Source organism: Monopterus albus, unplaced genomic scaffold, assembly GCF_001952655.1.
Source record: "Monopterus albus unplaced genomic scaffold, M_albus_1.0 scaffold55.1, whole genome shotgun sequence".
NCBI lineage: Eukaryota > Metazoa > Chordata > Actinopteri > Synbranchiformes > Synbranchidae > Monopterus > Monopterus albus.
Window position 1 is genome coordinate 1,107,020 of NW_018127935.1, and position 26,426 is coordinate 1,133,445.

The 26,426-nt window shown below is 41.2% G+C and overlaps 1 protein-coding gene across 16 annotated transcripts in view; it reads right to left on the bottom strand.

Annotated features, from left to right (window-relative positions):
• Nucleotides 1–26,426, bottom strand: part of kiaa1217 (KIAA1217 ortholog) — a 99,025-nt gene that overhangs the window by 24,470 nt on the left and 48,129 nt on the right. For 13 of the 16 annotated variants that reach the window (XM_020602220.1, XM_020602222.1, XM_020602217.1 and 10 more), the window contains exons 2-3: nucleotides 16,532–16,815; nucleotides 2,107–2,302 (exon numbers count right to left, since the gene is read on the bottom strand). In XM_020602220.1, coding sequence (XP_020457876.1) covers nucleotides 2,107–2,302; nucleotides 16,532–16,815 — 480 coding nt within the window. Of the gene's footprint in view, nucleotides 1–565; nucleotides 712–2,106; nucleotides 2,303–15,087; nucleotides 15,293–16,531; nucleotides 16,816–18,247; nucleotides 18,303–26,426 lie in introns of those variants that run through there. The other 3 variants (XM_020602221.1, XM_020602223.1, XM_020602224.1) reach the window with 3 other exon arrangements.

The following is a 26,426-nucleotide window of genomic DNA, read 5'->3' on the forward strand; positions in this document are numbered from 1 at the left end:
TCCAGGAAATAAAACTGCTGAGTCTATCTATTGCTCTTTCTGGTCTGTCTGGTTTCCTGGGTAGTAATAACTTAACAAAGTCCCCTATTTGCAGAATAACATTATCGCTCCCCTGAGAGCTGAAACAATCAACTAGTTTTCATCTAGATGTTAGCAACTAGAGCAAATACGTTGGATGACAAAGCACCATTGATCAAGCAGTGTGTAAATTTGGATTCTTTGCCATCAGCTTATTGCAGTAAAGTTGAATAGCTTGGTTCTAACAAAGAGCAGCGTTACATTCCCGAGCACCTGGTTTCTCTCAGGACTGTAAGCAAATGGCCCAGTGGGTTTCCTGACCAAATGGGCACAGCACAGCAGACTATCTGACGTCTAAAACACATTTCTACATCTCTCTGATGAGACGCAAAAGTTTAAACTAAGTGCAATCATGAAAAATATCATTCTGCGCCTGTTAATATCACTTTGTACACGTTTAAAATGCATCAGAAAAACAGAGAGACTACATTAGAACCACAGAATAAATACACCTGATGCAATACTCTAAAGTGACTGTGATACTCACATCAGGGGTTTTAAGGACTTCCTGCTTTTTCACTGCGTCTTATGATGCTCTGGAAAAGACCGTGTGGCAACTCTTATAGTACAAGCTGAAGATACTAAGCTCCAAGAAGTCCCAAATGTCCACTGGGACCCAACAAAGTGTGTGTGTTTGTGTGCTTGAGAGACTGTGGGTGGGGCACTGTAGTAAAGTGGTGCCCCTTGTTTCTCCTCCCACTTCATCACACCATAACCCCCCACTGTCCCAGTGCTTTGTCCTGATCTTTTTTGAGACAGAGAACAAGAGCAATGGCATGTGTGTGTTTGTGTGTGTATATGTGCATGCATGTGTGGTAAAGTGTATTTGTTACAAGTGTTTTTCTATGGGTTTTGCATTTCTGCTCCTCAAGCAAAGCATGAGGCACTACTGGCATCAAACGGTGTGGAAAATGATACCCTAGAGTTTCATTCCTTTTCACTTTAGTCAAAAGGCGTGCCACACTACTTTGCTATTATCCAGCAGCAGATGCCTTGCTGAGTTGTGAGCTACCTTTGAAGACTATCCTCCTAAAAAAAATTTTCCAGCTCTACATGTTGCTTGAGGAGTTCTCAAACTGGTTACACCACTCTCACTCTCAATGCAGCAACCTAATTCTGTACAACGTTTATAGCGTTCCTGTAAACAAGGCTATGGATGCACACTAAGCACTATATGCACTGAAAAAAATTATCCATTTCTAATCCTGTCAATAACACACTGCATATTGTGAATGGATTTCTTCACCTTTCACTACAGAGGAAATTAATTCTAATTTAAATGGAGCTGTGAGCTGAGGTGGGAGGAAGAGAGATACACAAAATGTGAAGAAAGCATTTGGATTATCAAGATGAAATAGTGAGATCATGGTGTGGTTAGAGGTTATTTCAGGGAATTCCAAAGTTTACAAAGATTGTGGCAAGTTATCACTTCAGTATATTCCACACATTCAAAAAATGGCAGATTAAGGATTTCAAGTGAGAAACCAAATTAAAAGACAGTTGACTAAAATATTAACGGTGTCCCAATTCAGGGGACACATCCTTTGAAGGCTGCATTTGAAAACCGACCGTGTCACAGCATCGTGACAAGACCGTCCCATTTCGAAAGCTTCTTCAAACGCGCCCAAGAAATGCCTCTTTCTTTTGCTGGGCAATGAAAGCTCCAACTGATTTTTCCTTTGCGGCCCACGCTATCTCAAGATTATTTGCGTGCTGACAGAGAGCAGAGTATCTGCCGGGGTTGCTAGGCAACAGGAGCAAAGCTTTGTAACGCAAGGGTAAGGGCAGAAATAGCTGGTAACGTAAACAAGTAAGTCCTATGTAGACCAGGCCGTCTCATTTGGGTTTGGGCAACGGTTCGGCCTTCGCAGTTTACAATGGCTGTGAAGGCTGTGACTTCGTAGACCATGTTCTTCAAAGGATGCTGCCCCTGAATTGAGACACAGCTATTATGTGCAACAAGCAACAAAACTTAATCCAAATAAGGGGACATTTTCCTAACTGAGTGAATTGTGATCAAAAGCTTACCTAGTGAACGGTCCTTTGTCTGGTTAGATGATCTCACCACTGGCAGGCTGGCACGAACCCGGCTGCCGCGGGTAAAAGCCGCTGGTGCTTCAGTCTCGGACATAGCATCCAACGACTCCAGGGAGGCCAGGGATAGGTGGTCAACCTGGTCGCCGATGCTGTGCTGGAGGTTGGGGCTGTGCTTTGGGCTTCTGCTCTGGAGGGGGAGGAACATAGGCATAATGCAATAAAGGTGAGACCATGGACACACCTTCCACAAGTTGATACACGCGTGAGTTTTATATTTTAACAATGACATCTTAAAGGTTTCAAATTTTGCACTGTGTCAAACATACTACTGTATTTAAGATATTGTATATTTAGTTAGAAAGCAATACAGTACCTGCCATTTTGACATTGTCAGATGAGTCATGCATTCTTTGGCAAGCTAGAATAACACGCCTTTGACGTTGACAATACGCAAATAAACCAAAAGACTCCAGTCCTGTAAATGTGCAAAGGAGTGACAATACTGTGTGTCAAGGATGCATGCTCACACATCTAACACTGTCCCACGAGCACATTAGAGTACTAAAGGTTATCCAGCATGGGGAAGCTTCTAATTAACTTCCAAAGCTACCTGCATAAGCTGGGATCTAAATGAATGATGATAACAGTAAATGAGATAAGAGGTTTTTTTAGCTCAAAGTTAGCTTGATGGCACACAAACAGAAGTCAACAATGTGCGTCCTACAGGGGAACAATCCTTTAATCACTGATTACACTTGAGGAATTGTGTCATCAGTTCACTACAGATTTGTATGACTTGGTATCCCCATGCCACAGCATCATAAGCAGCATGACCACAGAGCCCACTGAGCTATTATGTGGTGCTGTAACATGATCTGTACTACAGGAACAAGGTGGGACTGAAACCAAAGGGTCAGAGAACACAGGGCTCTTTATGAAATGCTTTTCTTCCCTCATACAAGTGTTGTGCTGTAGAGCTAATGAAGCTAGAGAGCACACCTGCATGCACACTAGCTGCTCTCACACACATACACACACACTGTTAAATAAAGAATTGAAGCTTTTCATTTTACTATAAGCGCAGCTAACATTTGTGGGAGCTTTGATGGCCAGGACTGGTTTAGCCTGGCAGCCAAGTGTGCTTGGCAGGCATAGACAGGGCAGACGCTAAGAGACAAGGGCCCAAGGGTTGGGTCACAAAGCTGTTAGTGAGGATAAAAACATAGCCACACACACACACACACACAATAGCACGATGCAAATAAGATTAAATGTCAACTAACTCTGTGAGGCAATTGGATTTTCATCAAGTACCCCTGAATGTCAAGCTCAAAATGAAGGGAGGAGAGCATGTCCTGTAAAGACTGAGGAGAGAGGGAGAAAACAAAAAGCAAATGGCTAAGCAATACCAGTGGGGAGGTGAGATGGAAAGAGAAAGGGTCATCAAACAAAACAGAGGAACCATGGAAACGCATCAGTGTCAACAAAAGACAGAAGAAAAGAAAGAAGCTAAGAGAAGAATGTACAGTAGATGCAAATGTAAAACAATTTAACAGGATTTACAGGATTTACTTTAAAACTACTTACAACTTTTTATAAGCTTACTCAAATTTAATAAGTGCTGACATGCAAATCATAAAAACCCAATCACTTAATTTCTACAATTACATTAATTAGCATCATTAAAGTAATGAGACGTCTTTCTTATAATAGAGTTAATATTATCATTGTTGTTCTCCTCCCCATGTGTAATTTACTATGTCAAGGTGTGCAAGCATTTATGCAATGCACCTTTGCAGCAACCTGACACAGCAGGCAAACCTGCTGAGTCGTCACTCAACTCTTGTAATTCCATTAAAATAGGCTGCAGCAGCCGGGGTTTAAAAATACATGCATGAATAAACATGTGCGTTTATACCGCTCACACTTGATGATGATAACAGAGAAGACACATGGACTTGACATGTCACCTGAAATCTAATCTGAACAATGAATGATGTATGAGTGTATTCAGTGATGGTGGGTCCGAACAGCTCTCGATCTACTGTGTCACCCTTGGGAATGTTGAGTCATTTTAGCTTACTCCATCACCTGCACATAGCAATTATGTCAGAGTGTAAACCATTATTTCCTCACATATAAAGTGGGGAAGAACCTACATTCAAACTTTGTCATTTAAACAAGTTTAGGACATGAAGAATCCACAGCCTTGCCCGCTGTTAGCTGAGAAGGTGGCTACCATTCTCATACAGACAGAGCCAGGCTGGCCGATTCCCCCTGCTTCAGCTCTTTATGTCATGCTAAGCTAACTATCTCATGGCTCCAGCTTCACGTTTAATGGACAGATAGCTTGTGAGTCATGTTGAGCTACTAAAACTATAGATCATGACAGCAGGAAGGCTGCTGAGGAACAACAAAGCAGGAAAAGCCAAACCTCATGATTTTGTGTTACATAAAACTTTAACAATTTTTTTATCACTTGCTTTTATGTTCTTGTGGTTTTTCTAAATATGTTGATTAATTGATTATCAGTGTGTTTTGTAAGGAGGTGGAAAAGAAACTGGTTCAGTCATACTTCACACAAGGTGAATCTCAGCTGAGTTGATATAACAGACTTTGAGTGTCCTCGGTTCTCAGTTGACTCAAAGGTCATTCTCGTCGACCAAGGACCATAGGAACAATCTGATAAGAGATGGGAGATGTACCCAAGGCTCCTCCAGGCAGCCTCCTCGCTCCTTAGAGCAGACATAAGAGCTTTTGAACATCCTCATGACCGACTGAGTTGAGCAAGGATCGAGGACCAAAGAACAATAAAATAAGGGAACCGGGAATCATCTAAGAATCCAAATGGAGTTGAGGTGACTGCAAACTTGTGATGTTTCAAATACTGAGAGGCATGCACCAGGTGCTAGTTAAGCGCAGGCTACTAAATAGGCCACTATGAAAAAAGCAATGGATGTCTGTCAGACTGGTGTAGAAGAAGAGGGGTTTCTTCCAGTTCTGGCAGTCCTTTATGCTGCAGGTTATATTATAAAACTGGTAAAATGTTTGCTAAAATGTAATTGCAAGGTGATCACAAGAAGAAGATGCTAAATAAACTGTTACTTTCCACCTCTGTCAAAATTCAGGGAAACACTGCAACACACACAATGTGGTTGAAAGGATTATATTTTAATTCCCTTTCTTCCGGTTCTTCTATACCAGGAACTCAGAGAGACAAGACGGTCCAAGTATCTTAAAAATCATGCTGGTTTATTCAAAGGATCACAGGTAAAATTAACATTACACACTCAGGTATCTTGCACCTCCAATACTGCGCGCAGGCAGATGAAGAATGTAAGACCCCGAACCCAACAGGCCTGCACATTATACCTGGTTTGGGCTAACCCCATTCTACACAGGCACGTCAAACCGTGGCGTCACCTGATATGCCAGCTTTACAGCTGATCGTAGCAGTAGTCAAAACATGGAGAAAATCTATGTGCGTGAGTGTTGATTAAGTGGTGTGTATCTAAGAACATACAGGACATTCAGGGACATGTCCGGACATTAAGCCTAGGAAGATATTATGATTAAGATTACGGCTAAACATATCATAATAATACTAATAATCCTCCTGCCTGCTGACAATCAAACTTTTCTATCTAGTTATCCTTACCCATGTACACCCTGCTAAAATCTCATGACAATGACTAAGCGTTTAAACAGTCTAAGTAGACATCCTGTCTCCACTAAACATTTCTAATACAACAAGTACCTAACCAATACCTATCTGACTAAAAAATACCTAACATGGTAACTGGAGAAAAATCCACAGCTGATAACCTGGAAGCAGTCGCATATAAAAGTGGACAGAAATTGCACGAGACCTGTGGAAAGAGGTACTGCCACTGAGTTAAACCACTCTGTCCAGATCTGACAAACGATGTGTCCCCTTCAAAGGTCAACAATATGAACTCCTCTATCTCTTGCCCTCCCTCTTACTCATGCATGCACACAGAAATCATCATTCTGACAGCAGCTACATATGATAATGCCAAAAAGCCTCATACCAAAAGCCACTTCCTCTCCAAGCTAACCACTTGAAAACCACAGGCCGCTGATTAGCATGGTAGAACCTGCTCCACTCCCCTCTCACCTACAGTACATTTCACATTAGTGCATTCCCCTGCTTTAGTGAAAACCATACACACTGTAACTCTGCATTTTCAGCAGTGATTCCAAATTTATTCTGACAGCTATGATGACTGTGAACTGAGCCTCTGATATTAGCTTATGCACAGAAATGTGACAAATCAGAAAGTCATGGAAAGAGCCCATTGGGAATGATCATGTCTAGAAAACAAATCTTGAAAGTGTCAAAGAAATCAAAAAAATATCTCCTACGATGAAGGTGGGTTGTCTACGACATGCTACAGTCAGTGTCAGTGGGTTGGATGACTTGTGCCAAATACAAAGATGCCAGTGTGTGTAAGTGCAGGTTTAAGAGTAACTCAGAGAATTGTGCCTCATCTAAAAGCTCATGTTGTGCAGCTTACAACGCAAATTGCATTGTTTCCGCAAACCGTCTCCTCAAGTCATCAGGCGCTGATTTAATCTTGAATAACAGTTATAGGAGATTCATATTAAATGGATTTCAAGTGTAATGTGGACAATATTGAGCAAACAGAGATGATTAGGCTTACAGAGAAAACAGATATCAAATGAAAGAATTTCTAATGTGTGCTGTGTTTTTAAACAAGCGACAAAGAAGGATACTGAGAGAGACAGAGTGCATGCATGTGTGAGTCAGGCCATTGTTCCAGAAAATCTGACCCGAACCCAGGACATCCTGAAAACATTTATGCAACAATGGCCTGACAAATTATACAAGCACTGTATGATGTCATCAGAAAGAAAAACTCATGTCTGTGTGTCTGCATTCCCAAAATCTAATATACAAATGTTAAAGTTCAGTGCAGTTATATGTGATAATCACAATGTTGTTCTCTCTTAAAATGCCAAAATTTCACTTCTTACTGCACTTCATACACACTGTGAGTACTTTTCATTGCTTACCTGTCACCTGTCTTCAATATTGCAGAACCATTTTCAAATTGGAGGTACGGTACCATGTTGCATGATGTCACAAAGCAGAGCAGATTATAGCATGCGGCCTCTGTTTTAGCTCGTAACAGACAGGCTGACATGTGGAGCCGAGATGGCGCGATTAAAGTAAATTACGACTGTTAAGTATAATGGCGGCTCCCGTCAGGAGCCTGCTGTGTCACTCATGAAGATGTAAGCACAGATATAGCTTCAAAAGCTGCCACAGTACCATGTACCACACCTGCTGCGAGCCTACATAAAGCCCGCCTTCTTATATAATGTACAAAGTTATATAATAGCGTTATTATAAAATAGCCTGATTTCACCTTAATAAAAAAAAAACATTCTCATCATGTCATTCTTTTTTCACCTTTGCACAGCATAGTTTTGAATACCTGTGACAAACAATACACCCAAAGCCAGGCCAATAGCTAAAAACAGCCTTTATAATATGTCCCTGCATTTATCTACAACTATTAAGGTTTGACTACAATATCATACATTCATGCACCATCTATTATGTAAATAAACAGAGTGAATACACACAGATAAGCAGAGAAACAAGTTCCATTCACTCATCCTATATTGTCTTTCCAGACGTGAAATGTCTGGAGGTGGAAGCAACATAAACTCCAGCACTGTGAGCACAGCTTTCCACTTAAGATGCTAATTTGCCCCCGTGCTCTAGGAGGTGAGCTAACTGTAATTACCTGGCCCGATCTGTATGGCAAACACATACATTAGACATAATACTCTGTAGACTGTCAACCTTAACTTGTCTCATTCTGGTGAAGTTAATGTTGTGAGAGTTAAGTAAAATGCTTTTAGAATAAAGAAGAAAAAAGTGCAAGAGTTCATTAAGAAATGCCTATGTACCACAGCTGCTAATGGACAGACGGTGACCCTTTGTCTCCCCTAGCCTTAATGACATTATACCAAAATTCCATAGTCATTTATTCCCATTCACTGCTACCACATTCCACTCCCTCCTCTGATGCATTCCTCCTCTAATCCCTTCATCCAAATCCCCTGATGCCCTTTTAGAGATGGACTGACTTGTTAATTTGTGTGTTAAAAAAAGTTGACTTTACAGTATCCACAGTCAAAGCTGACATCGACTGGGAAGCTGTATGCACAAGCTGTGGCAGTTCAAGAACCGCTAACGACAAGACTTATACCAGAAATGTATAGGCAAAACAAAAGCCAGAATTGTTACACTGTCATTAATAAAACATTACTGTTACATTGGCAAGTAAAATACAAATCAAGTAGATCTGTCATTCAGAGTGCAAAGGAAGAGCACAATCATAGCAGAGACAATACTGTGTCTGCTGACCCGGTGCAGAAAGGAGGTAAGATGACTATCGCTTCTTGTGACATTTTCAACGCACCATCCAATCAGTTTCAACCACTCACGCATACATGAGTTAGTCAGGGTTATCAGCAGCAGACATAGCCTCCTCCTCTGAATGAGTGAGGTAAAAGCAGAAGTCGACATTCCCTTACCATTAGATTCCTGAGCCGGTGGGAGCTTAGTCTAAATTAAAAACATTTGGTCATGTTCTAAATGATCTTTAATATGGTATATTTGCCATATTAGACCAGTGAAAACTCCTTCCAGCAGTGACTTCCATGTGAAGCTTGATCCTCCTTGATCTAAGGGAAAGGTCTCTTCCTCCACTTTTATTTCATCTATGGTAGCACTTTATCTGTACAACTGTCCATATCCTCACTTCCTCTTTTTTGCTTATTCTTATAGAGGATTCTTGCCCTAGCCTTAACCATCACCGCTACTTGCCTAACCTCACCCTAAAATTTAATGATTTACATTTTGGGGACTTTTTGTCCCCACAAGGATAGGGGCTTTCTAAAGTGTGAGTGCGCAAACAGATTCATGTCCCAACAATAAGGTTGACACGCACACACACTCAGGAACACAAAGTGGACAAAGCCACGCTCACATATCAGATAGCCCATTCATTTGACATGTCCTCACATGAACCTGGTCTGTCTTCAGAGAACGTCTTTCCCGTGCTGAAGTGAAGAAGCTTCCATGTCTCTGGGTGCATATGTGAGAATGGGTGAATGGGTGTAGTGGTCGTCAGAGGAGCCTGAAAACTCCTACGTGATGCTGCACACATATAAGGTCACACCTAATTATCCTTTTTTCTTTTACACTGACACAGTATTTCAAGTGTCAAGTTTCATTTTGTCCCATAAAACCAGTCCTGACAATAGCTTTGCTTTTCATGCCTAATTAACAAGTCACAGAGGACCACATACGTTCCTTTGCTTAGTTTAAGATTTATTATATACCCACAGTCCTGGAGGAGAATTTCTCTGTGTCTGTGTGGGTGGAGAAGAAAGAGCCAGATAATCAGGAATAAACTGAAGTTTTCATTATGCTTGAGAGAGCATATCCAGTGGTTTAGCATCTCCTGACATCAACCACTATGCACCACAGCCATGTAAACAGCCAGCTACTGCTTATTTTGTTACCTGAAAGTTAAACTGTGGCTATTCTCTGTGCTTCTCTGTCATTCTTTCTTTTTACTGTCCAGTTTTTTTTTCTTCTGGGAAACAGGTAGTACCATAATCCTCATAATCCACTTCTCAGCTAGGTGTCTTGTTTGGCCTCTGGGAGACACAATAAGAAACATTGTTCACGTACATAAATACACACACACACACACACACACACACACACACAACTCTGGATGACTCAGTCATATGTGATAAATCATGAAACTCTCACTGTCGATCAACAACAACACTCACTGATGCTAAATCACCATGCTTTCCCTGCACTGGACTCATGACTTGTTTTGTTAGCCACTATGTTAACACCAACTGCAAAGTGTTAAACATCAAACTAAACATAACATAGTGAGAGCTGAGCTGGGGATATGTGTATATGTAAAACATGAGCTACAGTTGAGGTATTATCGAGGAGGAGGTTGTTAAACTGCAGCACATGCTCCACTTCTTTCAAACAGTCAGACTGATTACTGATTATATTAACAGCTAATGCCTGAAATGTAGCTTTCCACTATACACTTACTCCAGGTGTTCCCTGTCATATATGTCATCTTGTTTAGGAGCAGTAAAGCCAGCAATCTTGCTTTCGTGCTTCAAAATATACAGTAGTTTAAATATTTGGGAAATTCTTCATGCCAAGTTGCTGCCATGCTTTTCTTTATCCCACACCCACGCTCCACCCCTTTATCCCCTACTGAGAAGGGCTGACTGGTAATAAAGAGCAGGAGATCAAAATAAGGTTTAAGCCAGATGCTTGGAGCTGGTCCTGTCAGTGGTGAAATCATCCTGGTGTGTCTCTGTCTTTGATTTGCCTTTTGAAGTTGGGTTCATATCTTTGGCCCGAGGTGCAATCCAGATGTCAGGCTGCATGCAAAGACTTGCAAAGCAACGGTATGAATTTAGAAAACATGGGGAAACACCACCTTCGCTTGATTTCCATTTGATTCTGGAGTCATAAAACAGTGGCAATATATTAATAGCTGTGCTAATAATGGTAATCAAAGTGAAAGTTTTGAAGCTTGCACGTGGCTGTCATGATTCCAGAATGAAGACAGCACTTTTAACATCAGCACCACAAATACATAGGAGAGGAGACATGTGGCAAGCTATTCAGAAATTGACAGCGGAGCTAATCTCTCATGTTATTTGTTGTCTTGTTTAAAATATGCAACATTTTTGTCCAGAATATTAATAGGTTGAAACTGCTGGGATTTTCCACAACTGCTGTACATCACACTGATGAAGCACCACAACTCTGCATTAGCAACAACAGCCAACAGACAAACACTTATAGTGTTTGAGCTGTATTAACCAGAAAACACATTACAAGTCATGACAAGACAAGGACTACAGATGGGAAATTAATTAAACAGTGAGCATTATATTATAGGTGACTACACAATTTTGATTAATTAGTCCCCTGTTGAAAACTTTAATTACTTGTTCTCTTTTGCCTTCTCTGCTTCTTTAAGTTTAGATCAAAAGTTTTGAGAGACAACAAATAGATAAAGCTCCTCAGGCTGCAGCTGCTGTGTTGACTGTACACTAACGAACATAAGGGCATAAGGTTAACAAGGTCCCAGACACCTCATCTCCATTCTTTGCAATTATGTCAAAAAACAACTGCTTGCCTGCTGTGCCACGGGAGCAACAATATGGTAAAACTGAAGATAAATCTGACTGCTGTTGTTAGCTTAAGCCCAGGCTAATCGGCTCTGTTTTGCTGCTGAATCGTGCAAGAGCTCAGACCTGATTAGCTGGTCTGATTAACACAGAGGCATTGTGTTGGAGACGGTGTGTAAAATTCTGCCTGGCTTGACTCATTATCAGCAGTGATTAGAGGCTGGTCTATCAGGCCCTTATGTCAGACTGACTTAGTCCCCAAAAAAGAAACTCGAGTCTGGACACAGCCTCGACGTCACAGACCACTTGTCCTCTCATTTAGGGTGCAGCACCTCTAAAACGTAGCCCCTCTGCCACATAACCCCTGTTATCTGGCAGGTCAACACATGCCTGTCATTAACCTTGAGGTTCTAGTTTGTGTTAGTTAATGTAGCACTCAAAGTGCCACCTCATGCAGAGGTGACAGACGCTATTAAAAAGAGCCTAGTTACTGCTGCTGATGTTCAGTGGAGGGGGCCTGAAGATTCAGAACAGATGTTTTGCTGCACACTGCCTGATTGTGTGATTCCAGACACACTAGGTGCTATTCAGGCACCATCAAAGAGGTGTTTTGTGAAAATACACTTTTGGTTTATAAATATTTTAGTATGCAATATCTGCATGCATGCTTGCTGCTTCATCTCTGCTCTGCTCTTCTGATGCCCTAATAATTGTAGCAATATTATGGCAGCAGTAGAGAACGATGAATTATCCTTTTCTCTGTGCAGTTTAGTTAATAGCACAAACAATACTCCCCACAGACTCCCTGCCTATTCTCATTTTCTCTGATCATGGGCAGATCTCTTGCAGGGAGTTGATGCATGAACGTTTTGAGCCAGTGTTACCTAGACGACTTTGGTTCTGAGAAGCAAAAGTGTAGCAGGACCAGGAGCCCACAGAGAGAAGTCTGCGGGAGACTGGTAATGTTCTGCCTACCTGTATGCAAAATGTTACACAGAGGTGGACAACATAACTTAACTCATACAATACTATTTAGTGCCATTCCACTTAACTGCTTCATTGGGACTGTGCTTTGTTTTGACCAGTTTGGATTGATACTGAATATAAGGGACCTCACCAGGTGTTTTAATGTTAAATTCACTGATGACACTGATATTGTTGAACTAACAGCTGAAGATGATATTAAGTATTGTGGAAGCGTGGATATGTCTATTGACTGGTGTCAGGCCAGTTCTCTTCAGCTAAATACTAAGAAAACCAAATAAATGACTTTAGAACAAGAAGAGTAGGACACCAACAAATAGATGTTAATGCGGACTGTACTGAAGTTGTACATGAATACAAATATCTTGGGACAGTTATTGATGTAAAACTATCAATGGTACTCAACTACAGATGTGATTTATAGGAAGGGGCTACAGTGATTATATTTTATATGAAGGCTTTGGCAGTTTGATGTGAATAAACATTTGCTGGTCCTTTTATAACATTTATTTGTGGAGAATATTCTAACTTTTTGTTTTACTGCTCAGTATTTCTCAATTTCTGTAATTAATAAAAACAAACTTAATAAGATCGTTAATATGTCTAGTGAGATCCCAGGTAAACAGCATCACAGTATGACAGCGAGTCTTGAGGCTTGAGTAAGGCTCCGGTAATTATACATACACAGCACACTTACACACTAAAGCAGATACTGTAGAGAACTATAAGCACCTATCAAAAAAAAGTGCACCGATAAAAACAGTTTACCTGTGTTGACCCTCATACTGTTATCATGATCTGTGCTTTCATCAGGCAGCGTATTGTCCTGACTGTCTGTCTGGTGTCCACAGCCACAAATACTCAACCAAACATGGCTGCTCAAACCTGCAGAGAAACTCTGGGCCCAGCAGCACACAGTCCATCACACAGACACTGACACACAGGCGGAAGGAGATAACTTGTTGAGTGTGTATGTGTGTTTGTGATCGCTCAAGCAGTTCAGTTCGTGCTTGTCAAAGCCCCTGGGCAGAGAGAAAAAGCAGTGAGAGAATGGGTGTCGTCAGTTAGGCCAATGGGATGTTATCTCATCTCCCTTGGATGGGACCGGGGTCTTAGCTGGCCTGATGAGGTTAGGAGGAAATTAAAGTGCTCGCTTTTGTTGTGGGTTTAAGGATCACCAAGAGTGAGGGAGAGAGCTGAGGGTTACTCCATTAAAAGAATAAGTCACCCAGTGTGTGTCTGTGTCTGTGAGTGTTTGCATGGTCAAGCTGGGTGGAAACAGGTCATCCATGCTTCAGTCTAAAGCAATATCATCTTTCCAACCTCTGCCTGACCTTGATACATCTCTGCCTTTGTAACTACAGATGTTTTTTTAATCACTCTGAGGCATGCACTCTTGCCATAAATGTTACCTTTCCTGTATGGTTGGCACGTTTACATCTGCGTGAGAATGGCAGCAATTTTCCCTTTCTCCCACACTATTTATCACAGATTTAACAGCACTGTTGTGCAGGTAACATGTTAATTTGCTGTTTTCCCTCAAATTAGTATAATTGTACATCTCCAGGACACCAAGTGGCAAACACAATTTTGTTTTCTTGTTTTAATTTTCAGCTGTTTATATTGCAATCCTCGACATTTTTCATTGATTTGCCAGAAATTCATGTACCAGCCATGTCTGTTTTCTGACAGCATGTGATGAATCACCACCATCAATCAGATCTCATCCCACACATCTACATAACATAAGAGGCCTTTCATTCCAAAATCAATTTAAGTGTCATGTCTCATAAACTGACAGTCAAACTGTCTCAATCCAGTGATTCAATATCTGATGGAAGAACTTTTAAAGGTTTTTATATATACACAAACTGGAATAGCACATCATATGTTAACAGTAATTACCAGTAAGGAACGCCCTGCAATTCTCTATTATGCTGAAATGACAAACATATTTTCACAGACAAGCTAATTATCTTCTCCCAACAAGGTATTACAACCCCATGACACTACATGTACAACCAGCATGGAGCTGGTCTTGTGAATGCACAAAAAATATGCAATAACAGACCACATACTTGACACATTACAGCCAATCTAGCCACAAAAACAAGTCCATCTCTTAAATCAACTGAAATTAGACCATAGAAATCTTCACATTTAATTACATGCCATAATTATAGAGGGTGTGAATGCTACATATAAAGTAGGCAAACAAACATGAGCCAAGCTACAAGTGAAACTATGGCAGGTGAGATATAGATTGCAAAAGTAACTACGAATCTTTAATTAATGAATTAATTTTAATATTATGCCACTGCAAAAACATGCAGCAACACAATATTAACAGCATGCGCTTAACAATCATTTATTATTTATTATATAACATCTACCGCTATCACTATTATGTGAGATATCAAATGTTGTTAAATTCCCTTCAAAATACATAACATGCTTTGCATTTACGGCTGCTTAACTGAACTGAAATGTAGAAATCAGCTACATTTTCTTCCTGCTAAAACTCGGGCGCCAAGTTTTGCATTCGCTTCTTAGAAGTTTGAACAATCTATCTGAGTCATGTGCACTGTGTCGGCTGCAGTGCACAAACGCCTCGACGTCATTGTGCTCCACAGCGCAATAACAATCAATACAATAAAACAGTGGCACTCCCAGTGCTGTTTTAAATAATGTAATGACAGCCTACAGCAATATGGTCGTAAATGTTCCAGTATATCCTACCTTTAATTCCTCTGACCGGGCTGTAGCTGACGATGTGAGTTTGTTCCTGTCTGTTAAAAAGTTTACTTTTATTCATCTGCGCACAGAGAGCCATGTATCCAGACGATCATCAGGTCCATCGCCTGTTCTGCAGAGCCATGCGCCAGCTCTCACACAGCTCTCAGCCAGTTCGCTCAACCAGGCACCTACGCGTAAACTGAGCCCCTCCAGTGGTGACATCATAGTCACTATGGCAACTCTGACTCCACCCCAGTCCCGAGCTGAACCTACCTGTCTGACTACCTAAACTTCACAACAAACTCTTTCCAACTATTCCCTGTGCGCGGATAACAACAGAAATATAAGCGAAATTTTCATACATGGGTGGGAATCAGTGGTTGACTTCATGTATGAGACAAAACGTAAACAAAAAAGCACACTGACCAGTTTAACAGCACTGCTGACTGCCATTAGGTCTGCTTATGCAAATTCACAGAGTTCATCATGAAGCGCAGTGGAAATAAATTTACTTTGCATGTGGGCAGGCTGTGTGGGCTGGTCTGAAAACAGCACACAGGCACAATCCCTCTTGCACAATGCCATGTACCATTGCCTGGAGCTGCCCTGTGGCTCAGCGCCAGTCTCACCATAACCTCTGCTGTTTTGGTTACAAAGCCAGTTTGCCTGTCTCTTTTGTGTCCTCTGACCAGGAGCAAACAAACAGACAAAGACCAGGTGAGCTAAATGTGCACAGCGACACTCCCTCTGGTTCACCCTCCCCCTTCAGCTGGCTTCATTAAAAACAAAAACTGAGACACAAGGACATTATAACACAGAGAAACGTATACTTCATACATCATACGGGTGTCTGCAATACACCAACCGGTCTTAAGCTGTTTGCAAGCCTGTTTACTGTATGCTGATCAAAACAGATTTTAAAGTGTATAGATGATTCACACTGTTTGTGGATTACATGTTTTCACCTGCTTCACAAAAACACCACCTCACTGTTTCACAGCAGCTGTGGGAGGGAAACATGACAGGCAGCTTTAGACTTCACATTTAACCTGCAGCGACAAAAGGGAGGAAATAATTTTGCGGTTGCAAAGTTACCTCAGCCAATTGTTCCTGGCCTTAATTAAATTTTTTTATTTTTATTTTAGCTTGTTTCTTTTTGAAAACACCTGTCTGCTATGGAAGAGGATTACAGCTTCGATAAATAATTTGAGTTCTTCATTTTTTCCTCAGAATTCTGACCTTAAACTCAGACTTTAAAGCTGAGGATAGAGTTGAGTGACAATCCACCGTAAGTTATACAGTAAGCAACCTCTTTTATATCACACATTTATCACACACACATTTGATCCATTGGTAATATACTGATTTTTGCTTCACTTTACTGAAATATCTTAAATAAGACAACAGCAGAAGCCATATCATCCACCCACATATTCAGGCTACTGACCTGCTCTCGCAGTCGTTCCTGGTGGCCCATGATCGCGGAAGCGTGGTGGGGGTATTTTTGCTTCAGGTGCTCCAGGAAGGCCTCCCTCTTCTTGTCCATGTCTGACGGCTGCATAGCCAGGATCTCTCGAGAACCGCGGGCTCCACCTAACGTGTGCCTTCGAGGGACGGTTCGGTTGCCTTTGGTGTCTCTAGAAGGGGGTGTCCCATTTGGGGATGCCTGTTTGCGGCCTATGTGCTCGGCGTCCTGTGAGGAGGTTACCTTCAGGTTGCTTTTGGTTTGTTCTGAGGGGACAGATGGGACACAAAGAGAAGGGGTGAGGACATGTGCTGTGCAGATGTTTTGACAGGTAGGTAAACAGGTAATGAAGAGGGCATGGCTGGGCAAATTACTGGTACACACTGCACTTGAGAAAAAAAGAGACAAGAAAAACAGACTCCAAAAGATGCAAAAGATACTTGTCTTGAATATTTTCTGCAGAAATACTGAAATTTTATGATATTCATTCAACTTAGTTCATTATAGATTCATGCTGTTTTATATTTAGGCAATAAACCACTATTTAATGCTACAGGACAAAATATGAGTGATGATAAAACTGAACTGACAGCTGAGATTGAGCAAAATCTCCTAAATGCATTGAGTCCAAAATGTCATTCCCTGTTTCTCATGACTGAGCGACAGATCTCAGCTTCCCCTGAATACCATAAATGTCAGGTGTACAGTTGTTGTGTGCTTGCAGCATTACAGCAACATCATGGTGACAATCATAAATACACTTTATAAGAAACCCAAGACACTAACTCTGTCACCAGTTTTTTTTTCTAAATCCAATATAAAAACAAACAAAAAACAGTGGTACAGTTGGATTTTAGAGCAGAATGGAGCTCGAGTAAATTCCATTACTCTGTTATCCCGTCCTGAATCACAGTCTGAAAGAGATCCCATGAGCTTCTGTGTGAGAACAGAACAGAAGAGAGGTGAAAATAAAATAAATGACAGAATATGAATAGTGGCAAAGAAGGAGGCCTGTCTGAGGGTGAAAACAGAGGGAACAATAAAGCAAGCTGATAGGCTGCCTTGTCTCTGAGACACATGGGCAGAGCAATAATGTGCACCTTTCAAAGGGTAATTGTGTAAAATTAAGGACCTCTTTTGGAGTACAGCACCTCAACAGTCAAGTGATTAGTCACTGTTTTGTGACTGTTTTATTATGGCTTTTTTTCCCTGACAGCATGCTGTGAGCCACACATGAAAAAGGAGTTTTAGGACTGAAACAGGGACAACAACTTAAGACAGGAAATACATGTGTTTTGTAGTTGTAATGACTGAAATTATGTTTTGTTTCCTGTGCCAAGAAATTTCCATCAACTAAATTTGTCTCTAGCCATTTACAGTTTCTGATCCTTTCATTGTCGCCTCCAGGTCTTTTGAGGAAAATGCAAAACTGTTTTTATCAGTAAATTAAAAAAGCAGGCATAATTTATTTAGAAGGCGGTACATCATAATCAAGCTTTGTCACCAGCACCATTAACCCAGACTCCCACCCTGCTCAAGTTCAGAAACACAGCATGTCTCGTGTACTTCCAATCCTATTTTTAACTCACAAAAACAGTTTCCCCACTGCTAACCAAATTACACTCAGCAGACTGAGTAAACAAAAACCTCCAAAGGATCCAAGTTCACTCACATGTGGCATGTCAGAAAGCTCATTACCTTCCTCAAGTGAACAATCTTTGTCTTCATCTGCAATTTCTTCTTCCATTGCGCTTTGGAATCAACACACACACTGACAGTGAAAGAGTGAGGCTGTGAGAATCAGCTAACTGCTTGCTTAGAGATTCCAGACGTAGCTTGTGTGGAAAAGGGGGCTTGAGATAGGCCCTGCCCCACAGCCCCAGGATAGACTGAGGGGGATTTAGAAAGTCAACTGCATTCCAGGACACAGAGCGACTAGCCCCTCACCCTCAGGCTACAAGCTCTTCTACTGCTATGGACAGGCTGTAGACTGAATGTAAATGGCTTTTAAAAGAAGATACCGACAAGACATTTTCTCTCTTCCTAAAACTGGATCCTGAAACTAACAGGTGTCAAACGTCCTGACCCACACACATGCACAAACAAATACGCCCAGTCTGCTCTTTATCAGAAGTTTGTCTAACTCTCTGGCCCTGTTGAGGGGTCCACCAGACACCAGCATACATCCATGTGTCATAACCTACTTGAGTTCTCTGGCCAACGTGACGGCTATCACTCCTGCAGGCAGTATTGTTTCCTGTGAGGAACCTCTTAGGAAGCACCATGTGTCTTTGTGTGTGTTTCTGTTCAGCAAATGTTTGCTGGTTTCATATATCCCCTCAGGAAAACGTGAGGGGATCAGTGCCAGTGAAAAAGTGGTCTGGCTTTCTGTTTGCTTTCTCCCACTCACATGCTTAGGCATTTAGCAGACAGTGAACAGGTCAATAGGCAAGGATCATGTCATTTAATTATACCGTGGAATTGAGTTAACTTTATGCTGTTGGCAGTCTATACAGTTATTTCATTAAATTCCAGGGCCTGATGTTGTGAAGAAAAGCTGTAGTTAATTTTTTTCTGAGCAGATTTTTTTTTCTTAAGCTGCCTTTTCTATTTCTGAGTAGACATAACAGAGGGCAGGCTTGAACATGTTACATGAGCTATAGGAGCAGATGGCGAGACAGCTATAGCATGGAGAATGTGATCATTCTTCCTCTTATGATAGACTTCTCCCTGTATTTATAGGGGCACATGCAGCTAAACATGGTCACTCACATACTTACATTATGTTTTATTGACTAACATATGAGAAGATAATGAGCCCAAAGTACCCAACAAAAATGTTTTATTTTGGTGCCCATTTCATTTTTCATAGCAAACCTAAAGGGTGATGTGCCATCAGGCTTATGGCACCTTTTGGTTGAACATTTACACGAAATATTCCATATTATATAATCAACAGATGTATCAAAGAGTTGAAATCATGGTCTGAAATTTGAATGTGCTTACTGTATATGTCCAGAAATATCCGTGACATTTTTCCCCACTGACAACAGTTAGTGCCAATGAAGTCCTCCGTCCTGTCGGTGACACAACCAACATGCCAGTCTTTGCCAAGGTAAACTCATGATTAAAGCAACTCTTCCAAACCAACGATTGTATCCTGGGGTCTGAACAACCTGCCTCGCTTTTACTGTCAGCATTCCAGGCCAAAAATGACCTCCTTTCTGAATGTCACATGGGATCTGCAAGTGAACCGTGCTGCGCTCCAGTGGCTTAAGAATGCCGCTCTCTCTTTCACAGCTGCCGGTGTTGAGTAAATGATGGCCCTCTCAGTTGAAAGCCAACATGAAACACTTGCCCATGAACACCCAGGTCTTATGGGGAGCAGGGCATCCTGCTATTACTTTCTGGTTGTCACTTATTTATGGAATGTTTCCCTGTGCACTCTCCTCTGCTATTACTGTCCTATAACTATGCACTTAGCTACAAAGCCCTGTTGTGTGCAGCACAAGCAGGGCTCACATAGCAATACCCTGAGGCCATGAATACTGAAACACATATCAGCTCTGGTCCACTGTTGAGTATCGGACAGTAATTATACAATGTCAAACAATCAGAATCAGTAGCCTATATCTGATGATCCATTCATGTGGAATGGAGCCTGGTATACAAAAACAAAACAAGATGAAACTAAACAAAAGTCGTATTTAAATAACATTAGCATCACCATTCATACTACCATGGCTATCAGCACTGATTCTGTCCTTATTTCAATAGCACATTCAGTTTAATGTTCAGCTCAGCAGTGTTAGCAGATGGACATGATAAACATTAAACAACATCTTAGCACTGTGATTGTGAGCATGTTAGGACTTCCAAAATTCAAGATCCAAGCCTATAGGCATATTTTCTCACTCCTCTGCATCTTGTGCCTGAAGAACTTCTGCTTTCAGTCATTATCAGTTATTCTTCCCATGTCAGTCCAAGACCACCTGAGTCCATGCCTTTTACTTTTTTCCACCCACAGCCAGCACTGCACGCTGACCTCACCAAGCTCCAGTTGAAGGCTGATGTGTGTGAGCATCTGTAGAGGCAACCTGCTCAAAGCCTGCAGAAAAAGGAAACCGATTTCTACACTGACTTCTCACTGATTGCTGATCCAACACATACGCTCTTTCTGCAGAGGTAAGTGACACCAGAGCTCGAAAATGACCCCGCAATACAGCTCAGCCACATTTTTCACACCAGAAACACAGACATCTACATATAAACACACATGTAGGAAATATCTGACCTCCTATCTGGGTATCTGTTTCACCCTTCATGTTCAAGTCATAAAAAAATACAATATTGATGCATGTCAACACTTTCAAATTTTGTTCACAATGGGAAAAGCATTTGTCATTCGAAAATAATTCCTTACAAAGAGAAAGGGTGAAATACAAACCTATCACAAACAGAGAGATTTCACTTCTAGTTTAGCTCAAGGCTCCCTGCTAAAGAAAATGGTCCACTAAGGAGTCCTCCAATTAGAGGGGCTTTGTGAACAGGGGGAACTTTACTCCCTAGTCCTTCCCTCCAATCGACCGTTTGGATTCAGGAGGTTGATTATAGTTTCAGGTCAGGATGCCACAATAAGAGAAGAACAACTGGCTGTTATAATTTAGCTTTTTCAGAACAGAAAGACGGAGGTTCCAGGTAATTCCAAAATTCTTATACTGTAGTTTAAATATATGCAGTCATTTCTTCAGATGATTTTCTTTTCCTCAAATCTCTTCCTTCTTTTATATCTGTGACCTGCTGATTCATAAGTGAAGTTCACAGTGCTTGTGTTTGCTGTCAGGCCCATACCCGTGGTGGCCATTTAGGACACGGGCACTGTCATACTCTTCAGTACAGTAAACAAATAACAGCCTTTCCCAACCATCTCTTCTCTGGTTGTCCTCCTCATTAAATAAAGCAACTGCTGACTCTGCAACAATAACAAATACAACACATGAATTATACATTTAAAATTGACAAATAAAATCTCATTAGTGTCTTGAAAAAGGGGACTTTGGATATCAGGTTTCTCTCCTGAAGTTTATAAAGCAACTCTTGTGACTCCTCAGAACATGCGAAGATTTTCTTCTTTGACTTGTATTTCTCTTTCCCACCTATTATTACCTCATGCCTTACATAATGAGGCATTTCCCAAAGTTAATAACTGCTGGTCCCCACCCTGTTAGCTAAGCCCACCACATTTGTCACATCTCAGACTTACAAACACCCAAAGCCCTGTGGGACACACACTGACTACAATGCATCTATCATTTATGACATATGTGTATGCATAATTATGTACAACGTCCTGTCTGTGTCTCTTTTTGTGTGTGTGTGTGGTCAAATATACAAAGCTGCCCAGACTTTCTTCTCTGGTAAAGCCTTATAAACAGACAGGGCGGCCAACCTGACAGGCAGGCAGCCAATGCATACGAGTTATAGACATGTGGTCTAGTGTGTCTGGGAATAGTAGCAGTGGTGCAAAACAGCCATTGAACAGCAGAGAATTTAACAATGCAACATCACAAAATAAAGGTTAAACACATATCTGTCACACTGCAGACACATTGACATAAGGCTCTTTAATGTACTCACTGAAGCATGACAAACTGACTTTACTGGTGTTTTACCTAAAGCCTTATCCTAGGTGGGTGAAACTTGTAGATCTTTAACCAAAGTGCAAAGTTAATACTCTTCCTACTCAGTCGATTGCAACTTGAATAAAATTTAACTCAGTCTTTGGTCTTTGGAACAAGCAGAGACTTTGAATAAGGCTGTTCTATTGTCTTTGTGAAAGTAAGTGATGCTTAAATACCTAAAAATCAATCATTTCCTTCTCTGTCTCCTTCATCACTTGTTCACATCTTCTTTCTCCTCCATAAAAAAACAAGAGGGGAATAACACTACTAACAGATAACACAAACAAACAGCTTCATTTATTTGCCAGCTCCACTGATCAGCACAAATACTGCTTTGTCTGCTACCCTTCCCTAACACACATCAGCACCCATCTGACTATTGCCTGCTCTCTGCTGCTTCTGAAATGCGCTGCATTTTCTCCACACCAGGGGGTGCTGTTGAACATGTTCCCAGCATGTGTTGTAATGCTAATGAGGAAATTACAGCTTGTGAGTGTGTGAAAGAGAATAAGACAGTGCACAAGGAAATTGGGTTCTAGAATATTTTCTTTGTTAATTATTAACTGTGACCCTAAACACTGCTTAATGAACCAGAGTGTCTTTTATTGCCTGTTTGTGTGTAGTTATGTGATTTTGTGAATACACAAGTGCACATCTGCCAGTAACTCTCAGTAGTATGTACACTTCATTAACTTGTGGTGTAAGTTAACCTAGCTACCGCTGTAGATGTCTGCTGGTCTCCCTTGACAACAGTCTCCTGGCTCCAGCACCGAGGCCGGTGATGTCCGGAGGAGGAATGGAAAGGTGCTGAGAACAGCTGGAGCTGGGAGGACAACATCCACCCTGGAGGCAGAGGGGAGGAATTTGCTACTTCTTCCCCACCTGCCTGAGAGAAACTTTTTCTCAGGTGGGGGGGGGAGTCGATCACTGCAAACTCGCATATACAAGAGTTTCCTGAGGAGATGAGGCCTGAACTCCCTCCCAGTGCAGTCACTGGGCTAGAAAAGATTCATTTGCAGGTAATTTAAATCACACAAAATCCCCAGTGTGAGTGACTCATATGTTTAGCAGCCTACCAGGTGTGACTGGGTATCACTTGAAAATTTATTATACTCAATATCTGAGTTTCAATACTAAAATTATACTTATATTTTTTTAATCAAACCAATTACTTGACTATAAGAAGTGCACACTTATTTAAGAATAAAACATTTAAAATGGCATCTCAGTAACATGCTATACAACTCAACAGCACCACTAAATGTCTTTATGTTGTTATATTATGTACTACAGACTTTATTAGTTATTACTAGGTATATCTCATTAACTAGCAGCTGATAAATTGTTTTTCTTTTATAGCTGCATGGAAATCAGAATCCTGCATTGCGCATTTTCTCCTGACAAGGAGATCCATCATCTTTCTGCCAAACTCTGGACATGTGATGTTAATTTCACTGTGGACATTCCAGCAGTTTTACTGCAAACCGTCTGTTGCTTTAGTAATGCAGCGGGAACTGCGTGAAGTGAGAAACAACTCTCAGGCCTCTCTCAAACTGTGTGCTAGGATGTGTGACATCTCTAATCTGTTCAGACAAGTTTATTGTGTCAACTAATTCAAAACAAGTGCACATAGCAGACATTTACTTGTAATATCAACACACATACAAAACTACACACATGCATAACGCATATCAGCCATGAAATTATGACCGCCGACAGGTGAAATGAATAACATTGATTATCTCATTACGCTGGCACCTGTCACTGTGTGGGGTATATTAGGCAGCAAGTGAACAGTCAGTCCTTAACGTTGATGTGATGGAAGCAGGAAAAATGGACAAGAGTGACTTTGATCAGGGCCAAACTGTGATGGCTACCGAATGGGTCAGAGAATCTCCCAGACTGCAGGTCTTGTTGGGTATTCCTGCTCTGCAGTGGTTAGTACCTACCCACAGTGTCTAAGGAAGGACAAACAGTGAACCAGCAACAGGGTCATGGGATGCCCAAGGCTCACTGATGATGTTGACATACTGTAGGTTTAACTTTTAAATTTCATTTATCCTGTCAAAAAAAGCTTCCATTTTGTTTGAATCTTCATTAAAATTGTTGAAAATGAGAAATACTGTACATTGGTCTCTATGAAGAGAAACATTCAGCAGCTATAAAGGTGATATCACAACCTAGGGCGGGGAGGCTGTTGAATGTGTCTAAACTTGCCCTCATGACCATAGTTTTCACTCCTTTTGCATATGTTTTTCACTGACTGCTCAACACATGTGCTCGTCCTGACAGTAAAACTATGGAAGCAAACTGATTCACAGAAGATGCACAGTGAGGTGCAGAGTGACACGAGTGGCGACCGATTGCTGCACCGACTCCTGTGTTCACAGTATTAGGCAAGTGGTCATAATGTTCTGGCAGATTTTTGTAAGCATGCGCATAAATAAATGATATGGTTATATGATTACTAGACAAACTAGAGAAATCACAGCAAAGTCCAAAGCAAATTGAAACACTTCAGTCTTTTACTGCAGCAAGTTAACTATGCATTCAGCCCACACGTGGCTTCCATTTAAATGTCTTTCAAAATGCTTGCTCTCTCACAAGTTTATTAAAAAGTGATTGCGCTGCAATTGACTCTCTTCACAGTGATAAGCAGCTTAGGACCTGGACTTTGCCAGTCAATCATGTGTTCCCCACTTTTCCCTCAATGCTCTTCTCTCCTTTTCTCTGCCTGCTAGCACAGCATAACCACTGTAAACCTAAAGCTTATTACTGCCCAGGAGCTCAGGAGTGCACAGAAAATTAAATGCATTACTAAATAATACCAAATCACCATTTGTCAGATGGTAAATTCACTGTGGATCAGGGATAATGTTAGATGGTTTTAATCTGTACTGGCTAAACAAACCAAAACTACAAAGTTTTTATAGGCTATTATATTCTCCAATTAAAAAAGCCAAGTGCCTACATCTGTGTCTGAGAGAGTGCTGGTGAAACTGAGTGGCTCCATAAGGTCCTGCTTTGGAGAGGTACATGCTGCTGGAGCTGATAAGTGGTGCAGGTGGTGGAGGGATGTGAAGTAGGCCCAGCGGAGGAGGAGCCGCTCTGAGGATCCTGGGAACACTGGTGCCTCTGTCCCAGTCTTTATCTTTGAAACCTGTTGTGTGCCATCTGTGCGTTGTTTGTCTACGACTGGGTGTACCTGTCCATTTGTATGTATGTGTGTGAGCCAGTGGGTGTACTGTATCCAAGCTTACAGTTCTATGGAGCAGAAGGGGCTTGGACTGGAAGACTAGCTGTGTGACAACTATATTTACCTAAAATGTTAAAGGAAATTAAATCTAAATTGTGCCTTCTTTGAATAGTTTTGATTTGATTTGATTTATTCTTTCAAGCATGTAAAGACAGTTGATATATCAACACACATAATTTTACACATATCCAACAAATGCTAATCCAATATCAATTTGCTTATACCTAGTACATGCTTGAATGGAGTAGGAAGAAGTCAGACTTATCCAGTCCTACCCCATGAATACAGCAGACAAGAAGGATCTAATGGTACTTACTGATCTCTGGTCAGGTTCAGGTGATGAGCCCTTCTCTGCAATTCTTCTCCTGTAAGACAGAGTCCAGAATTATTTCTGAAAAACAGTTGCTATTTTTAAAAACATATCATCATGTTTAATGTTAATATCATAAAGCACAGACCACACAATTCCTCCTGAACTCCACATTTTTAAAACCTAAATTCCTTAGATTTCTCTAGATCTTACAGTGATACTTCTCTGTCAGCAACAAAGTGCATTTAAATTACGATTTTACTACATATCATCTCATAATACTGAGGAATAGTGAGAGTGATGAGTACATGAACTTATTCTTCAGGTGGCACAACAAAATCCATTGCGACCAACATTGGGGTTTGCTAAATCTACTGTATGGCAACTGTGTCAAGTTTCACTTTTCTGTAGTATATGAAACAAGATCTGAAATTCATTCATATGACTCAAGTGCCTATTTTGAGACGTACTGAATCGAAGAGTAATATATGATGTGTCGCTACCTCCTTGCTAACAGGGCACTCATCTCCTCCATGAGCCCTCCTCCTCCAGGCAGAGGGCCGTTGCCTCTGGCTTCAGATTTGGCCCCTCCAGCCCCTGGCATGGCTGCTGCCAGAGCGGCCGCCGCCT